The sequence below is a fragment of the Vanacampus margaritifer genome, chromosome 20 (assembly GCF_051991255.1).
Source record: "Vanacampus margaritifer isolate UIUO_Vmar chromosome 20, RoL_Vmar_1.0, whole genome shotgun sequence".
Lineage (NCBI taxonomy): Eukaryota > Metazoa > Chordata > Actinopteri > Syngnathiformes > Syngnathidae > Vanacampus > Vanacampus margaritifer.
Genome location: NC_135451.1, coordinates 3,679,690 through 3,695,112, shown reverse-complemented (window position 1 = coordinate 3,695,112; position 15,423 = coordinate 3,679,690). Strand labels below are relative to the sequence as shown.

Here is a 15,423-nt window from a genome sequence, read left to right as displayed (position 1 = left end):
TGTTACAGTAATTGTAGTTATCTTCAATAAAAAATTAGTCAATTAACAAAGAATTTAGTGTAAAATTACACATTGTTACTCTTAATTACTCAGTAATTTTAAATGTTTTTCTTCTTTTCTTTTCTTATTTTTAGTTTTAGAGCTGCATTTTACCGTTTATTTCCTTAAATAACAGACGAGCATTTATGAAATTAAGATTTGTGAACATATTTTAACAATAAATGAATATATGTATTTCTAATGTGTTTCTCTGTTTTCACAGTTACAGTGGTTTCATGTTATTTTATGTTCAGCATATAAGACAGATCACAGTTTATTTTTTAAATTTAAATTATATTTTAAAAAATATAGGAAAAATCTGTAAAATCTAATACAATAAACATCGGCATTCTGTTATTTTAGGATTTTATTTTTTATCTTTTTACAGTGCATGCTGTAGACCAATAGTTGATTAGTTGATGTCATAATTCCACCGCAACGCAAGATAACCCTGATTTTGTTTTTGTCTTGTTATCCCCTCCCTTAGATGCAGAATTTCCTTTCAATGAGGAAAGAGTGATTCCTGATGGAGTCAATAGAGACTCCGCTATTATCGGAGGTACAGTTCATCATTATCAAATCTATTGAACCTCTCATTGCATGACCTGCAATGTTGTTTGTTGTCTCCACCACAGGGATCATCGCAGTGGTGATCTTCACCATCTTATGCACTCTGGTGTTCCTGATCCGCTACATGTTCCGTCACAAAGGCACCTACCACACCAACGAGGCCAAAAGCACCGCAGCAGACCCCGCCGGCGAGTCGACAGATACAGCCATCATCAGCACAGACAACCCGGAAACCATTGAAGAGTCAAAGAAGGAGTGGTTCATCTAGCAACTAGTGACGTGACCGGGTCGTGGAACCGCAAGTCGTCACCATGATGGAGATCGTTCAATTAAATGACCAGTCATGGGAAGAATAAAGAAAAATTTGTTCAGTAGGACAATAATCTCCCAAAGAGAGAGAGAGAGAGAGAGAGAGACATGTAAAATGTTTTTGTTTTGTTTTTTATATACTGTATATCTTTATCGAGAGTATAGAAACGATGAGGGACTCAGCCGAGTGTCGCTACAAAAGACTGAATGTAAATACTAACTGGCTTGTCCTTTGTATCGTGCTTGGGAGTTTTACGAAGTCCTTTGAATACTGTATATGACAAATAATTCTATTTACTGACTTGTGTGATAGGACAGTCGTTTAGTTTTCATTTAATTTTTTAAACAAAAATATATCTAATACTGAAAATGATCAAATCCTCATGCAAAACCATTTTGTTTTTGCAGACTGTAGTTGCACAAGCCTACCTTTGTATATATACTTTTATGTTCTTTATTTTTGGTATAAGGTTTATTTCGAGTCCATTACATAAATACAAATTAATGAGGGAGTGTTAGGGCTGCACTAAAAAGAAAAAAGTTTCACCATTAATGTAACTTGATAAGTGAATGTCAAAATTCCCACAACAGAAACTCATCAGCCATTGTGTCGCTCAAGGGATGTCCTAGATTCCAAATTAAGTATTTGTTAAAGGGGAAGTCAAACCAAAAAAATGTTTTTGATAATAATACGTTCTATGCAGCCCCACTGGTCTAAATATGGTATTCTGGTTATTGGTTAATGTTGCGTTAGTGGAATATGAGTTAAGCCATGTTTATCCATCTCAGGGGGCGGCCATTTTGCCACTTGCCGTCGACTGAAGATGATATCACAGTTGCTCAATGCTCAGGCAACGACCAATCACAGCTTATCTGTTTTCTGAAGCTGAGCTGTGATTGGTTGTTACCCGGGATGTCATCTTCAGTCGACAGCAAGTGGCAAAAATGGCCGCCTTCTGAGATGGATAGAAATGGCTGGATTTTGCTTCATAATTTTTATTCCACAAATGTAATATTAATCAGAATGTCATGTTTAGACTAGTGAAGTCACATATAATATATTAATGTCAAGAAATGTTTACGGTTGACTTCCACTTTAAAAACATTGTGTTTGCTGATCATATTTTCAATTTTATCGTAATTGATTCTCAGGAACAAATGCATTGAACAGTTCATACTGATGGCAGTGTTGTTGACATCCTTCATTTACATTCTAGTGAAATTTAAATTAAGCCAGTTCTCATCTGAACATGTTCACTTTGTTCACCAGTAAACTCCGTTGAATTTAAAACAAAATTATATTTATTTTTCAGTAAAGGCTTTGGGGAATGTGTATAGAGGTTAAGAACCACTGATTTAGTGACTGCCATAATACAGTACTCCTTTCATCTTCATGGAAATGATTATCATACATTTGCCAATGACAGTACATTATGTATGTATCAGATAGAGTTTTATGTTGAATTCATATGACATTGGATTGTACGGGTTGTGTTGGTTTTTCTCCAAGCATGATGAGAAGTCATTATATGTGATGGTTGTGTTTGTTTAGGTCAACATTGCAGCTTTCTTTTCATTTGAGCCCTTCATTTTTCTCTTTGCCAAACAAAAGAGTCTTATCAACCATCGCAAATTTGTTGTACTCTGCATATCATTCCGTCATATGATGATGAAATATAAGTTGTTGTAAAAAGTGGTTACAGTGCAGTGACAAAAACTTAAGTCAGAGCTGATATATAATTTGGACGTACAAAGTGGTCAAGATAATAATTGGCTTTTTCAAATGAAATGTGCCTTTGAGCCATTTGGCCTTGTCCTGGACTAAACCTGACGACTTCTGCATGAAATCTCATCCAGTCTGATTTGAATGGTGCTTAGCCCTTCACATGTAAAAGACAGAAATTTGTGAAAGGTGATGCTGAAAGCTGAGCAGCACGCCTCCTATGCTATGTGTGTGTGACGCACGTAGTGTTTAATGGTGAATGTGTCAAGGTTCTTTCACAGATACATGTTCAGAACAAGGAAGGAATCGAGACTTTTAAAAAGCAGTGCCATTTTTTTCATTCAACTTGCGTTTAAACATTTACATTTCATACTTATATTTTCCCTCGTTTGTGTTTCTTCTGCATTTTTGTTCCAGTTCAACAAGCTGCCAAATGTGTTTGCGTCTTATGAATTACTTGGTAAGTGTGTGTGATCAAACTGTTGTGAAGCCATTTCCCTCTGATGGATTTGTGCGTCATTGTTGCCTCGTAGCTAACATGTGAACTCTGCCTGCCTTTTACTTTGGCCTCAAACAAGACTTCATCCGTTAAGGCAAATGAGTGACTTCTCAAATTGTGAGAGTCCCACTATACAGTACATATGTCAGTACATAATTATACGCACACACATTTGCCCTCTTAATGGGGTTCCAACATGAGAATGAGGTAAAGTAGTAAAGTCATAACCCGAATGCTTTTCTTTTAGTTCTGTTGAGTTCAATAAAGAGTGTTTGATCTTTATGAACAAGTCCTTTTCTTCTCTGCATCATCTATTTACAAAAGTATTTGGCCATGCAATCACTGAGCCAACAGAAGTGAAAATGGAAGAACTGAAGCCATTTTGCAGCACAACTTTTCAGACTTTCAACAACCTGCCCCCTGTTAAACTGGTCTAATGGTAAATTCATTATAATTTTTTTTTTTTTGTGCCATGTTAACAATTTGTTTTTGTTTGTTTTTTTTATCAATGAAACCCCAGAAAGTGATTTCTAAGAATCTAACTATTCAGTTCTTGTTGACTTTCAGTGGAATTAATTGTGTTGAATGCACAGTTCAATATGGATGTGATAACACTAATAGTGATTATTTGTTTTATTTATTTGATATTACAGGTAAGCCAGAAGATGTTTAGAAATTTTAAACTGGAAAAATGGAAGCCGATCTCCCGGCCGCCCCTCTGACACGTACTGTGCAGTCCTTTTGGCCTACGGGGGGATATGGGCCTCATCGTCCCTTATGAGGACATGTCACGGGCGCCCGTGGGGTTTGCCCCTCTGGCCGAGGGCCCCATGGCTGGCCCCGGGCTTCGCACACCACGCCCCATCCCTCCCGGACCCCTAAATCCAGGAGGACCAGAGATCGAGCCCGAGGGGCCGGCAGTCGGTTACTTTTCCTGTCAACAGCTCAACTACTGGGCTGCCCTCGTTCGGACCCACGGTGCTTTCAACCTTGTCGCATGGGTACAGGATTCAGTTCCGTCTGGGTCAGAGAGACTGTCATCAGCGACCCTCACTAGCTCTGTATCAAGAGCAAGTGACCTTCCTCGCCAAGTCCGCTATCGAAGCAGTGGATCCCTAGGCTCAACCAGGGGGATTCTACTCTCCCTACTTCCTCATTCCAAAAAACGACATGCGGATTACGCCCTATCTTGGATCTGTGAGGTCTCAACCGTTACCTCAGGGAAAAATTAAGTTGCTTTCCTCATTAACTAGCAGTAATTAATGAGGAATAGTTTAAAATAAATCCCAAAAATATATATTAACCATTACTGATATTTAACAAGCCATTAGTCAGTATTAAATTTTTTAATAGCTTGTTCATGTTCTATTACTAGTGTATAAGGTATAATTGTAAACAAGTAAGTTGTAACTTATTAACTAACAGTTTATTTATTTATATTACCTCAAAGGTATAATTATAAATGCTGTTAACAATGACCTAACAAGTCATTAATAACTCATTAACAGTTTACTAATGATCTATTAACCAGTTATAACTGATAATTATTAGAAAGTGTTGCCTCATAAAATACACAGAATCTGTTTCTTTTTATTTTATTGGCTTGTGGGTCAACAAAAGTCACTATGAAATCAGCAGATGAAAACACAAAGCAAAACACAATTTCAACACAAGTATGTTCCCTTTGCCACTCATATTTGTTCTATTGAAAGCTGTTTTTTTTAATGAAAATACTCAGGTGTTGAATAAAGTGGGTATGTGGAGCAGAGCTGGATGACCATGACGAGTGAATCGAAGAGCGAGGAGGAAACTTTTCAAGCTTGATCGGAACACTCAGCTGCAACAACATGAGGAAATTGGCAAGTTAAAAGGTTGAACGGTACAACTGCAAGGAATTTAAATATGTTAGAAATACACACGAGCATTTGGTAGGATGGCAATATTTTCAGGCAGGATACCAGTCTCCGTGGAGAAGTCTGTAAATCGCTGCTGCAAGGCCACGCTAACCTCAGGAGAGCGAGCTGCAAAGGAATTAGTTGCTTTTATAGTACTTACCGTCAAATCCTCCTAAACGGAACATGCCACATATTCCAGTGAACTCGACGTGACAACTCACTGTAAAGCTTGTTGAAACCCTCCGATACACCGTCCTTTGTCTTGATGGTGTGGATCAACGCAAAGTCATCATACAAGACGCTGACAATGCGCATGTCGTTGTCATTGTTCCAAACTGAAAAATAAAAGAAGTCACTTTGTAACATTAGGTACAGCTACACCAGCTAGGTACATACAAAAAAAAAACATGACTTTGAAAGTCAAATTACGTCGTTTAGAATTATAAAGATGAATGTGATCCATTTCATGAAGCTGTTAAAGAACCATGTTTCATAACATTATAATGTGAAATAACTTATTTTAAACTCCTGGATCCCGTACCAAACCCTGGCCATGCCTGGCCAATCCATCTACATTGTTACTAGCCATATCCCAGCTAACGCTGAGCTAGTTTGTCTCTCACGTCCGGCGTCCAAGTTTGCGAACTCCCTTTCGTGTGTTGCTAGTATGCCGTTAGCCGGTCAATAGCCAATAAATATTAATAATATATATATTTTTTTAATGTTTATTATTAATTTACTTCCGGTCATCTACTGAAATGTAGATGCGTCGCAGATCGAGGCAATCGATTCAGACGACAACATGCTATGACGTGTTCTGACTCAAATGGAAAAATTTTGATTTGGCATACGTTTTTAACAGCCGTTTTTAATGTTCGAGTCACTAACCATTCATGCAAGCCCAGAGAGAGCAAGAGAGAGAGAGAGAGAGAGAGAGAGAGAGAAAGTGAGATGTCATGGGGTTGGGTTTTGTTATATTGGTTGTCTTGCTTACTTTTGTTCTGTCATGATCTGTTTTGTTATGTTTTCGTTGTGTCCCCATTTGTCTTGTCAAGTGTTGAATGTCCTCCTCTGCGTGTTTTACCACCACCTTGTGTCAGCCAATCAGCTCCCTCAGCCACGTGTGTCTTGTACATGTGTCCCTCGTTGTCTAATTAGTGAGTGTGTATTTATGCTGCATATGAGGATGCTCAGAAATTTGACTTTTCTGAGTTCAAACCAGGACAAGTACGGGAACGCCCCCTTGAACTCATAAATTCCCCTTGGGAAGTTGGGGGGAAAAAAGGACCTAGACTTCCCCGATTGACTACAAGTGATGTCACTCTACAATAAATATATAATAATAAATTTACATGTTTCCCTCCTGCAGCACAGCTGAATCTAATGATCAGCTAATCAGCAAGCTTTGCAGAATCCTAATAACGATCCTGATCATGAATCAGCTGGATAGGGGCTCTCGAGGACCGAACTGGAGCACCCCTGCTCTACGTAAATGGTAAAACAATAATTTACTCCATTATAAAACTAAATAGCTTTCGACATAACACAACGTATGTGACAGTGTGTCACTATCTCCCTGCATGATATTATACTGTCTACTGAACTACTGAACTGTATGGAATGCTTATGAAATAAGATAAAAACAATAAATGAAGCAAAATTGCAAGAAGGCAAGTTTGCTGGAGATCAAAATGAGTTTTGAGGACCAAACAATTTATCACTATCCGCCATTTTGGTTGTTTACTTTCGCCTCGAACTCTTTCAGGTCGGAACTGGGGAAAAAACAACTCTGATAAATCCGACTTCCGACCATCCACGAATGCAACATTAGTTTCCTGTTTTTGTTCAGTCTGTGTTGGTCCATTGTCATGTACCAATTTGTTAGTTGTCATGTCTCGTCGCTTATGTTAAATTCTTAGTCTTAAATCCTGTTTTTCATGTCATCGTATCTGCTTTAATTTGGGAGTTATAATTTCCTCTTGTGTCAGCAGCTTTACTTCCTGTCCTTGTTTTCCCTCGTTAGCCTGATTGTCTCCACCTGTGACCACCCCGTGTATAAATAGTCTGAGTTTAGCCCTGTCTGTTGTCAGTTCGTCTTGTTTCCTGCCACACCCATAGCTAGATAGTTGCATGTTCAAGTAGCCACGCTTTTTGTTCATATTGCTTAAGTCAGTCTTTGCCTCCAGCCTTCTGCTGTGAATTTTAGTTGCTACTTTTCTTCATAGTTTTTACCAGCCTTGATGAGTTCCTAAGTTGTTACTTTTCTTGCATTGTTTTTCAGTCCAGCTTTGCTGTGAATTTTGGTTGATACTTTCAAATCTCTATCTAATAAATCAGTCTTTTTGTGATTTGTAGGGATGGCAGAAATGGAACATTGAAACGATCAAATTATTTCAAACAATTGATTCTCTAAAGGAATCAATCTTTTGGACCGTTCAAAACATCTCCCCACAGCGACATCTGCTGGCAATTTAAAATAATAATAATGATAATAATAAAACATTAGAATCAAACAGTGGAGCAGTGTTGCCAGCTCCCCAGTAACGAAACTAACTATTGGCTGTCTGTCATCACCTAATTTACGCAACTGGCAATCGGGCTATAATTGTAATGGGGCGTCCATTACAATTATAGCCCGATTGCCAGAGAAAGAAATAATATCATATCATCGAAAACTGAATAACCCCCACCCCGTCAAAATAAGTATAAAAGTACAAATTAGCTTTTTGTTGCTGATACTTGGTTTGTTTTTAATTTTGCCTCTCAACATGACTTAAATGCTTTGATGAAACCCCCAGTATTATCACATTTAATCAAAAACCTGTAGGCTACATTTGTTTTGTTTTTTTGTATCAGAGAGGAAAAATGAATGAATGACCTGCAAAAGCAAGCTGCCCGAAGCGGTATTTGAAACGGGGTTACCTGCATATCGGACTACTTTCAGCACAATGTACGGGTGTGTTACCACTGAACCTACCGCCTATTGACATTTTATTATGTAGGGCGATGAATAAGGAGGGCAAATTTACATACGAAGCATACTTAGGTAGGATTCATTTCAGATTCAAGACATTTTAATACAGTGCAATGGTGGGATTTTATTTAATTTTAGAAAAGGGATCACGTTCACTTGCTGAAACAATGTGACGTTTGGAGGCGTAATAGAACGCGAAAGACAACTATCACGTGACATCCTGATTCTGAGACAGATTTGGGAACGCTATTCGAATCACAAGTTCAGCCTGTGTTCTGGTACGTACCAAAACACAGTTTTGATTTTGCCATTACTAGTGACTTGTGAATCGAGCTTTTCGGTCCTGCGTTGCATCTTTGTCAGTAGTTATTTTGATTCCGATCCTGGACTTTGTTGTTTATGTTTCGGTTACCAGTGCCTAGTTCTCCTTCTCATTTTTCGTTCATTATTATAGTATGTGTCTACTCACCTTGGCTGTGGAAGGTGAAGCGTCCAGGAGTTTCCGTTTTTTTCGCCAGATGAGTCATTCTCCAGCAGGTACCATCATCCCTTAAAAGTGGAGAGTCAAGGTCAGTGTTCAGAAAATAATCTGTGACAATAAACTTCCAACATTAATACCGCACTTGATGTGGGCATATGTGAGGTCCATGTCTCCCCCTTCGGTTGGCACAATGACTGCAGTCCCCATCTTCATGTTTCCCCTATTGTTCACAAACCAAGGAGCATTTGTGGCAAAGCCAACCATGTACCACTTGCCGGCCATCTGAGACAGTAGACATGGATAAAAGATATGAAGTCAAACAGTAAGTAGAAAAAGCAGATAAATTCAAATATATTTTTGCTTTACCCTCTGCAGATCAAAATCCTGAACAGGCATGATGTCAGCGCATGCAGCCATTAAGCACATAAGTGCAACTAACATCCTCAGGAGTGTGTTCATGATGTCTCCTTTGGGCCAGCTCTTCAATTTTTGTTGAGTGTGTGTAGAGAGGTGAGGAGTAAAAGGCAAGTCGAGGGGCCTTATATTCTGCATGCCCTCCTCCATTTCCACTTTGTCTCCTCCCATCAGCCTTATAAAATGCTTTGGCCTTACGCCACCACAATGCAAATTTTTGATGTTACACAAGTGCACGTGTGAAGGGGAGGGTTGGCCTGTCAGGAGGGTCTCCCCCACTTTCTCAGCCATCACAAGTGTTTAAGGATTTTCCCCACAAGTTGTTTAATGTTTAGTGTTAGTAAAGTTATGTTATCCCTGGAGGTGAACAAAAGTTATCGACTTAGTCCTGCATAAGATTGCTAATAAATAATTTTATTTATTCATTTATTTTTACTCAAATGCAAAGAACTATTTTATTTTTAGCGAGGCTAAGACGTAAAGTCATAAAATTTGAAGCTATAAAATAACAATTTCAATAACAACCCTGATTCCTTTCATTTTTATTAGAAAAAAATATTTAAAGTGGAAAAATGCAGAATTCTTTGCCTGCTTTAAAAAACTTTTGGGAGTCAAAGCAGACACCAAGTGATCCTCAGCTGCTTATGTAACGCATGCACACACATCCCATTTTGTAAGTTCTAGTTGTGTAACTCCTTGAGATTGCACATCTGGTCTTCATTTATGTTCTCTTACATGAACACACTTCAGAATTGCGCATTGGTGGAAAATAAGTAGGATCTGATTATGATGACAGTGGATAAGGCAAGCAACGTAATGACCCTGTACAATGGTATCTGTTTTTTGTCTGTTTTTATTCATGTGCATTCTAATTTCCTCCATCTATTGATTTTAAGTTCAGAGAAGCTGACTACAAATGGTTGAGCAGCCGGTTGCAAGTTCTGCTGGTTCAGCATGTGGGGACACAGTCTGCAAGAGAAAGAAAGACAGGTTAAATTCCATTGTGTGCTGATATATTCATTAGTGGCTCTTGAATAACTTGTTGACTCGATTGAAATTGATTGTTACACAAGTGCAAGCTAGCACATGTCAGAAAAACGTGCCGCGTTTTTGGGGAGGGAGGTAGGTCAATAGGACAGGACAGCGATCTGTCAATCACTCTGGTTATGAAATAACTACTTTAACTCTTACATATGCTACAATTGCTATGTAATTATTCTTTACAATATTATTCTGTCTGTAAATGCATGATGAAACATCGAAACATTAAATAATAATGTGCTATAGGAGAACACGTTGAACGAGAACATGTATATTTTTAGTTAGGTCTACAAAAGGTTTTTGTTTTTTGTTTTGTTTTGTTTTTTAAAATCCAAAATCGATAAATTGGTGTTAAATTCCCCGTTCTGGGAAAATACACCTTTGCTAAAATGAGCTCTAATTAAAAAAAAATTAAAATAAAGACACACCAATTTTGTGATCCTGATCCACATCGCCACAGTGACCTAAAAAGAAAAAAAGAAAGAACATTTTTATTTCATCGCCTTAAATAGTAGCAGTGTCAATTCTATGTTTGATTTTTGTGCCTTGCAGAGCTGGACTGGCCATCTGACATTCTTGGCAGTTGCCTGGTGGGACGGCATCAGATGTGGTGGTATCTAATTTTTTTTCCCCCCTCCATTTTACTTTAAAAGACTGGCCCACAATTTAGAGGAAGCAACCCATTAATCCATTTACAATATAGACAGCAAATTGAACCAATCAAAATCAGTTGCATGGTAGCCTTTAGTCAGGTCTGAATGCAAAAGTCTTTAAAAAGAGTGTTTAATTTTTGCAGTCAATGTCAATTTTATCCATTATTTTTACATCATAGCAAGAAAACAATATGAAGAATTAAATTTTTATCATACCATCCACATGTTTTCATGAAATAAAATACACACATATCCAGAACCTTGCTCAACGCATTTATAATATAAACAAGAACACACCTAAGTAAAATCAGTGTTTAAAATTGTGAAAGATATTTTTGTGTCATTGTGCTTTTTAGATGTAATTTAAATGAATGGGTCATAAATTGCATGCAGTGTGCAAAACGGTATAGGCTCTGAATGACTGTTAGCAAGCAAATGCATGATATAAGCAAAGCAATGGCAAATAAAATGGCATTATCTCATTAAGATTAGTGAAATGTTGCTTTTTACTTAGACTTGATCCTGCTTGTGTTGAGCAACGTTCTGTATATGTGAAGCATTTTATTCCATTAAACCCTGACAAACAATGATTTCTCATTTACAAAGAGCATGCATGGTCTCTAAAACAACAATATGCACATTTTGATATTGCAATATAATATCCATCCATTATCTGAATGTTATTTTATTATAACTCATTTACTCTCAGCCATTTTCAGTGAAGCAACCCCCTTCGCTCCCGGCTGTATTCCTAGATTTTGACTAATTTTGCAAGGTCCACAGAATAATGTGTTCTATTGCTATAAAATCATTGAACCTGCCAAAAGAAAGATTAGTCTCTCTTGTTTCATCAGGGGAAAAAAGTATATTTCTACCTGTTTCCGTTTTGCGGCAATTAGCGTTAGTTGCATCATTATTCACGAATCTGTTTAAAACAGTGGGGAAAAGAACATGGCCCTGGTTGATCTCTTATACTCTGCTGCCCTCTCCTGACATTTTTGTCATTACTACCATTGCTTCACCCGTTATGTCTTTGGGGCACTTAAAACATTTAAAATAGAACGTATTTATGTGTTTTGGGGAGCAAATGAGTTGATTGCATGGGTCGGTACGTACTGTAGGTTGGGAAGGGGAAGAGGAATGCCAGTCCCATAGCTTGTTTTTCAGCAAGTTGTTCAAACTTGGTCAACAGTGGCTCTGGTAGATTATCTACTGACCTGCCTGAATAGAGAACACACACAAAACAGCATTAAAGGGAAAATGAGACCAAAGCATTAACTTCTAATACTACTTATTGCCTTTTAGTCTGAAGTCAGGTGGTGGAGCTCACCATAGAGTTTCATGGTGATCTTGCCTTGTTTTTGATAATACATGATGGCATATGAGCTGTAGTCTGTCTCTTCGATCACAATGTCAGTGTTCATCTCGGGTTGAGATCCTAGTGGAAGTGACAATGTTTGATCCAAGATATTTTACTAACATTATATCACTTTCAAAATAAGTAATAGGAAGAGAAACCTGGAAGTGTCAACCGTCCTGGTGTCGAGGTTAAATGGTACATCTGCAATATCTCCCAACACTGATTATTACTGAAAAAGGATAAAGGCAGTTTGGTCAGATTGGGTCACTTTCGTTTTGACAGCTTGACTCACAGCATAGCTGACAAATGTTTATCCCTCAGCAGTACAACTCAGAAGTTACTTTGTTGCATGACAAGTTAATAAAAAAAATTTAAAAAATACTTGTCTGTGAAATTATGTTAAGAGCTTATTTATTCTTGTGATTGTACTTACTGACGGGTCTTGGTGCTAACCAACAGTGACTGGTCGGAAGTGGTAGGTAATGTGAGGGTCATGACTGTAGGTTCTACTTTGGTTCCATGATTGATTAAAAAGGAGCATTTGGAGGCAGTGTTGAGCAAGTACCACTTCCCTGTCATCTGAAACACAAAAGCAAAAAATATATTTTTTAAATGTTGTGCATCTGTGTACAACGGCCGTAAACTTTGAGACAGATGTGCTAACAAGTTGGCCACCGTGCCTGCACATGGTGAGATCCAATACAAAAGCTGTGATTAGAAATTCTCAATAGTGAAGCTTAGTTTTGACACAGGTGTTAGAGTATACGTGTGAGAGCTGCACAATATTGGATAAAAATGTGCGTTGTGTGTTGAATATTGCAATACCGTTTATCGCATAGTTACGTTCCAATGAATATCTACAATAAAATGACATATGTAGCAGTTGATTTTTGTTTTTAATTTTTTCAATGTTTTTTGTTCATTGTTTGTTTGTTTCTTGCTTTTTTGTTTTTATTTGTTTATTATAAATTATTTTTGTTTATCATGTCGAAGGTGCATGTGAGTTTGCCCAACCGGTCTACATGTCTTGTGGATTTAGAGAAGGCGTTTGACCGCGTCCCTCGGGGGATGCATCAGGAGTAAGGGGTACCGAGCCCCCTGATACGGGCTGTTAGGTCCCTGTACAAACGATGTCAGTTTGGTCCGCATTGCCGGCAGCAAGTCGGCTTCATTCCCTGTTAGGCTTGGACTCCGCCAAGGCTGCCCTTTTGTCACTGATTCTGTTCACAGCTTTTATGGACAGAATTTATAGGCGCAGCCGAAGCATTGAGGGGTTCCGGTTTGGTGGCAGTGCCAGTGACAGCAAAGAAAAACATTCAGTGCTACGAACCACAGTGGAATTAGGAAGGAGATTATTGTGCCGTTATAACTACCATGACTACTTCTGTAAATAATGGCATGAGGACCCCCCTTAGCTGTTCAACAACATGCCTGACGTTAAACAACGCACGTAAAGACCGTTTAGTAGTCTATTAATATGCCCAATGTAAAATACACAAACTCAGCACTCAACTAAAGCAAGCATGAACGTAGCATTTATTATCCACTGATGCCATCACAACACAACAAAAAAAGGTATTTTTTATTGTTTGAATACTGTACAGGGTGTAAATGTAAAAAACATACATGTAAATTAAAATAGAAATTTTCTGTTTTTGGAGCTTGGAAACAGATTAATTGCATTTACATTATTTCCTATGGGAAAAAATGTTTTCGGAGGTTGAATAATTCGGACTTTGAACGCTTCGCAGGAACGAATTATGTTCAAACTCCGAGGTACCACTGTAATTTATTCATTTTTAATTGTGGCAGGTTTTGTCCTCCATACACTAGTCTAAACATGGCACTCTGATTAAAACTCTGATAAACCCATTTTTGGGGCAGCCATTTTGCTACTTGCTGTTGGCTAAAATTGACAACACAATTGCTCAGTGCTCAAGTAACGGCCAATCACGACTCAGCTTATGGACAACGCATGACCAAACTCAGCTGACAAACTCAGAAACAGCTGAACAACTGTGATGTCATTTTCAGTCGACAGCTCGTGGCAAAATGGCCGCCCAATGAGATGGATTAAAACGGGTGGATTTTGATGACTTCATATTGCACGAACACAATATTAATCATAATAGTGTCTTTAAACTAGTGGGGCTGCATGGAACATATTATTGGAAGGAACATTTTGTGGCTGACATCCACTTTAAGGCTGTAAAAACCCTCACCACACACTTTTATACCACACACACACACACACACAGAAAAAAAATCTCAAACAAAGCTGTGAAAGCTGAAGCGCATTATAGCGAGGGAACACTGTATTTAACACGTACCACTAGAAATAACATTTTTGTCATCCAATAAAAGAAATGAATTGTTTAATTCAGCAAAATAAGCAGGCTCTAAATGGCATAATTTTATGTACATAAAAACATACAATTCCATATAAAAGCATTCATTTATCACACAGCTTTGCGATACACATATTGCACATCATTATTGTAATGATTATATTTTTTCCAATATCTTATGCACCCCTAATATGTACAATATAGTACAGTTCTATACCAATAAAACATTACAAATTAACTAACTGGTAAGTATTGTAAGACCACATAAAAAATAGTATTTAGTGGCAAGAACACTCACTCCCACCATTTTCTCACGCACATGCTGTGATTGGATGTGTTCAAAACAAAATTCCCCATGCAGCCTATTGACACAAGTTACACAAGCTTGTTGTTTTTGCCAGACCCCGTGTTGACCCCTAACTAAGCAAAGTGCAAATTTGAGACACTGGCTTCTTTTAAAGTTGTTTTTACAACACTGGCACTCCAGTTGAGATTTAGCAGCTGCCAACTGGCAAAGATCTTAAATGACAGTTTTAGGCGCATGTAGCATTAAACTGATTCACGCTTTTACTGAGACATTTGAATATAGTGAGACGGGGAGAAATTAGCAATAAAAGGTCAATTAAAGACAAAACTAGTACCATTTGCAGTATTAATCAAATCTCAACCTTCGGTCTATTTACTGGATCATCTTTTTTAAAGCCCATTAGAGAACAATTCTCATTAGCTTTAAACATCACGTCATTTGACCAGTACCATACCTGTTGTATGTTTATATTGTTCTGAGGTGGCGTTAGATCTACAGGGTCAACCTTTGGCTTCTTGGGAGGTCGTCTCTTGGGCCTGGGTCGACTCTTTGCACCACCTACAGCCTCGGTAGCCCCCCAGAGACACACAAACATCAACACTACCAGTGTTAGCATACACTTCCATACTCCTGCCATTTCCTTCGTCTTCGTCTGTGTTTTTTTTTTATCCTCTTATGTCCTCTTCCTTGGTCTTCCCAGTGTGTAGTGTCCACATTCAGATGATCAAAATGAATGGAGTTAAAGCAAGAGACAAACAGTGGCCAAAAGGGGTTAAATATTAACTGGGATGGGCTTCTGTAATGTGGGCT

At 38.1% G+C, this 15,423-nt stretch overlaps 3 protein-coding genes and 1 long non-coding RNA gene across 5 annotated transcripts in view; 2 read left to right on the top strand and 2 right to left on the bottom strand.

The window, feature by feature from the left end:
• cntnap2a (contactin associated protein 2a) overlaps nt 1–3,422 on the top strand; it is a 340,351-nt gene extending 336,929 nt beyond the window's left edge. For both annotated transcript variants that reach the window (XM_077553952.1, XM_077553951.1), the window contains 2 exons: nt 527–598; nt 675–3,422. In XM_077553952.1, the coding sequence (XP_077410078.1) occupies nt 527–598; nt 675–877 (275 nt within the window). In that variant the 3' untranslated portion in view covers nt 878–3,422. The remainder of the gene's footprint in view (nt 1–526; nt 599–674) is intronic.
• Nucleotides 3,423–4,719: 1,297 nt separating this feature from the next.
• On the bottom strand, nt 4,720–9,069 carry LOC144040538 (lipocalin-like). Its single transcript, XM_077554805.1, has 6 exons — nt 8,857–9,069; nt 8,633–8,772; nt 8,479–8,558; nt 5,257–5,370; nt 5,060–5,161; nt 4,720–4,977 (listed from the first exon to the last, which is right to left on the bottom strand). Exons 1-6 carry the CDS (start codon nt 9,052–9,054, stop codon nt 4,955–4,957), a joined length of 657 nt encoding a protein of 218 aa, XP_077410931.1. The 5' UTR covers nt 9,055–9,069; the 3' UTR covers nt 4,720–4,954.
• On the top strand, nt 8,867–11,719 carry LOC144040541 (uncharacterized). The gene is made up of 3 exons (XR_013289759.1): nt 8,867–9,000; nt 9,801–9,894; nt 10,498–11,719. It is a non-coding gene; the product is annotated as an uncharacterized LOC144040541 (long non-coding RNA).
• Nucleotides 9,740–15,356, bottom strand: c8g (complement component 8, gamma polypeptide). Its single transcript, XM_077554806.1, has 7 exons — nt 15,068–15,356; nt 12,392–12,537; nt 12,117–12,187; nt 11,929–12,036; nt 11,715–11,819; nt 10,374–10,409; nt 9,740–9,873 (listed from the first exon to the last, which is right to left on the bottom strand). The coding sequence occupies exons 1-7, from the start codon at nt 15,248–15,250 to the stop codon at nt 9,854–9,856; spliced, it is 669 nt and encodes a 222-aa protein (XP_077410932.1). The 5' UTR covers nt 15,251–15,356; the 3' UTR covers nt 9,740–9,853.
• Nucleotides 15,357–15,423: the final 67 nt, after the last annotated feature.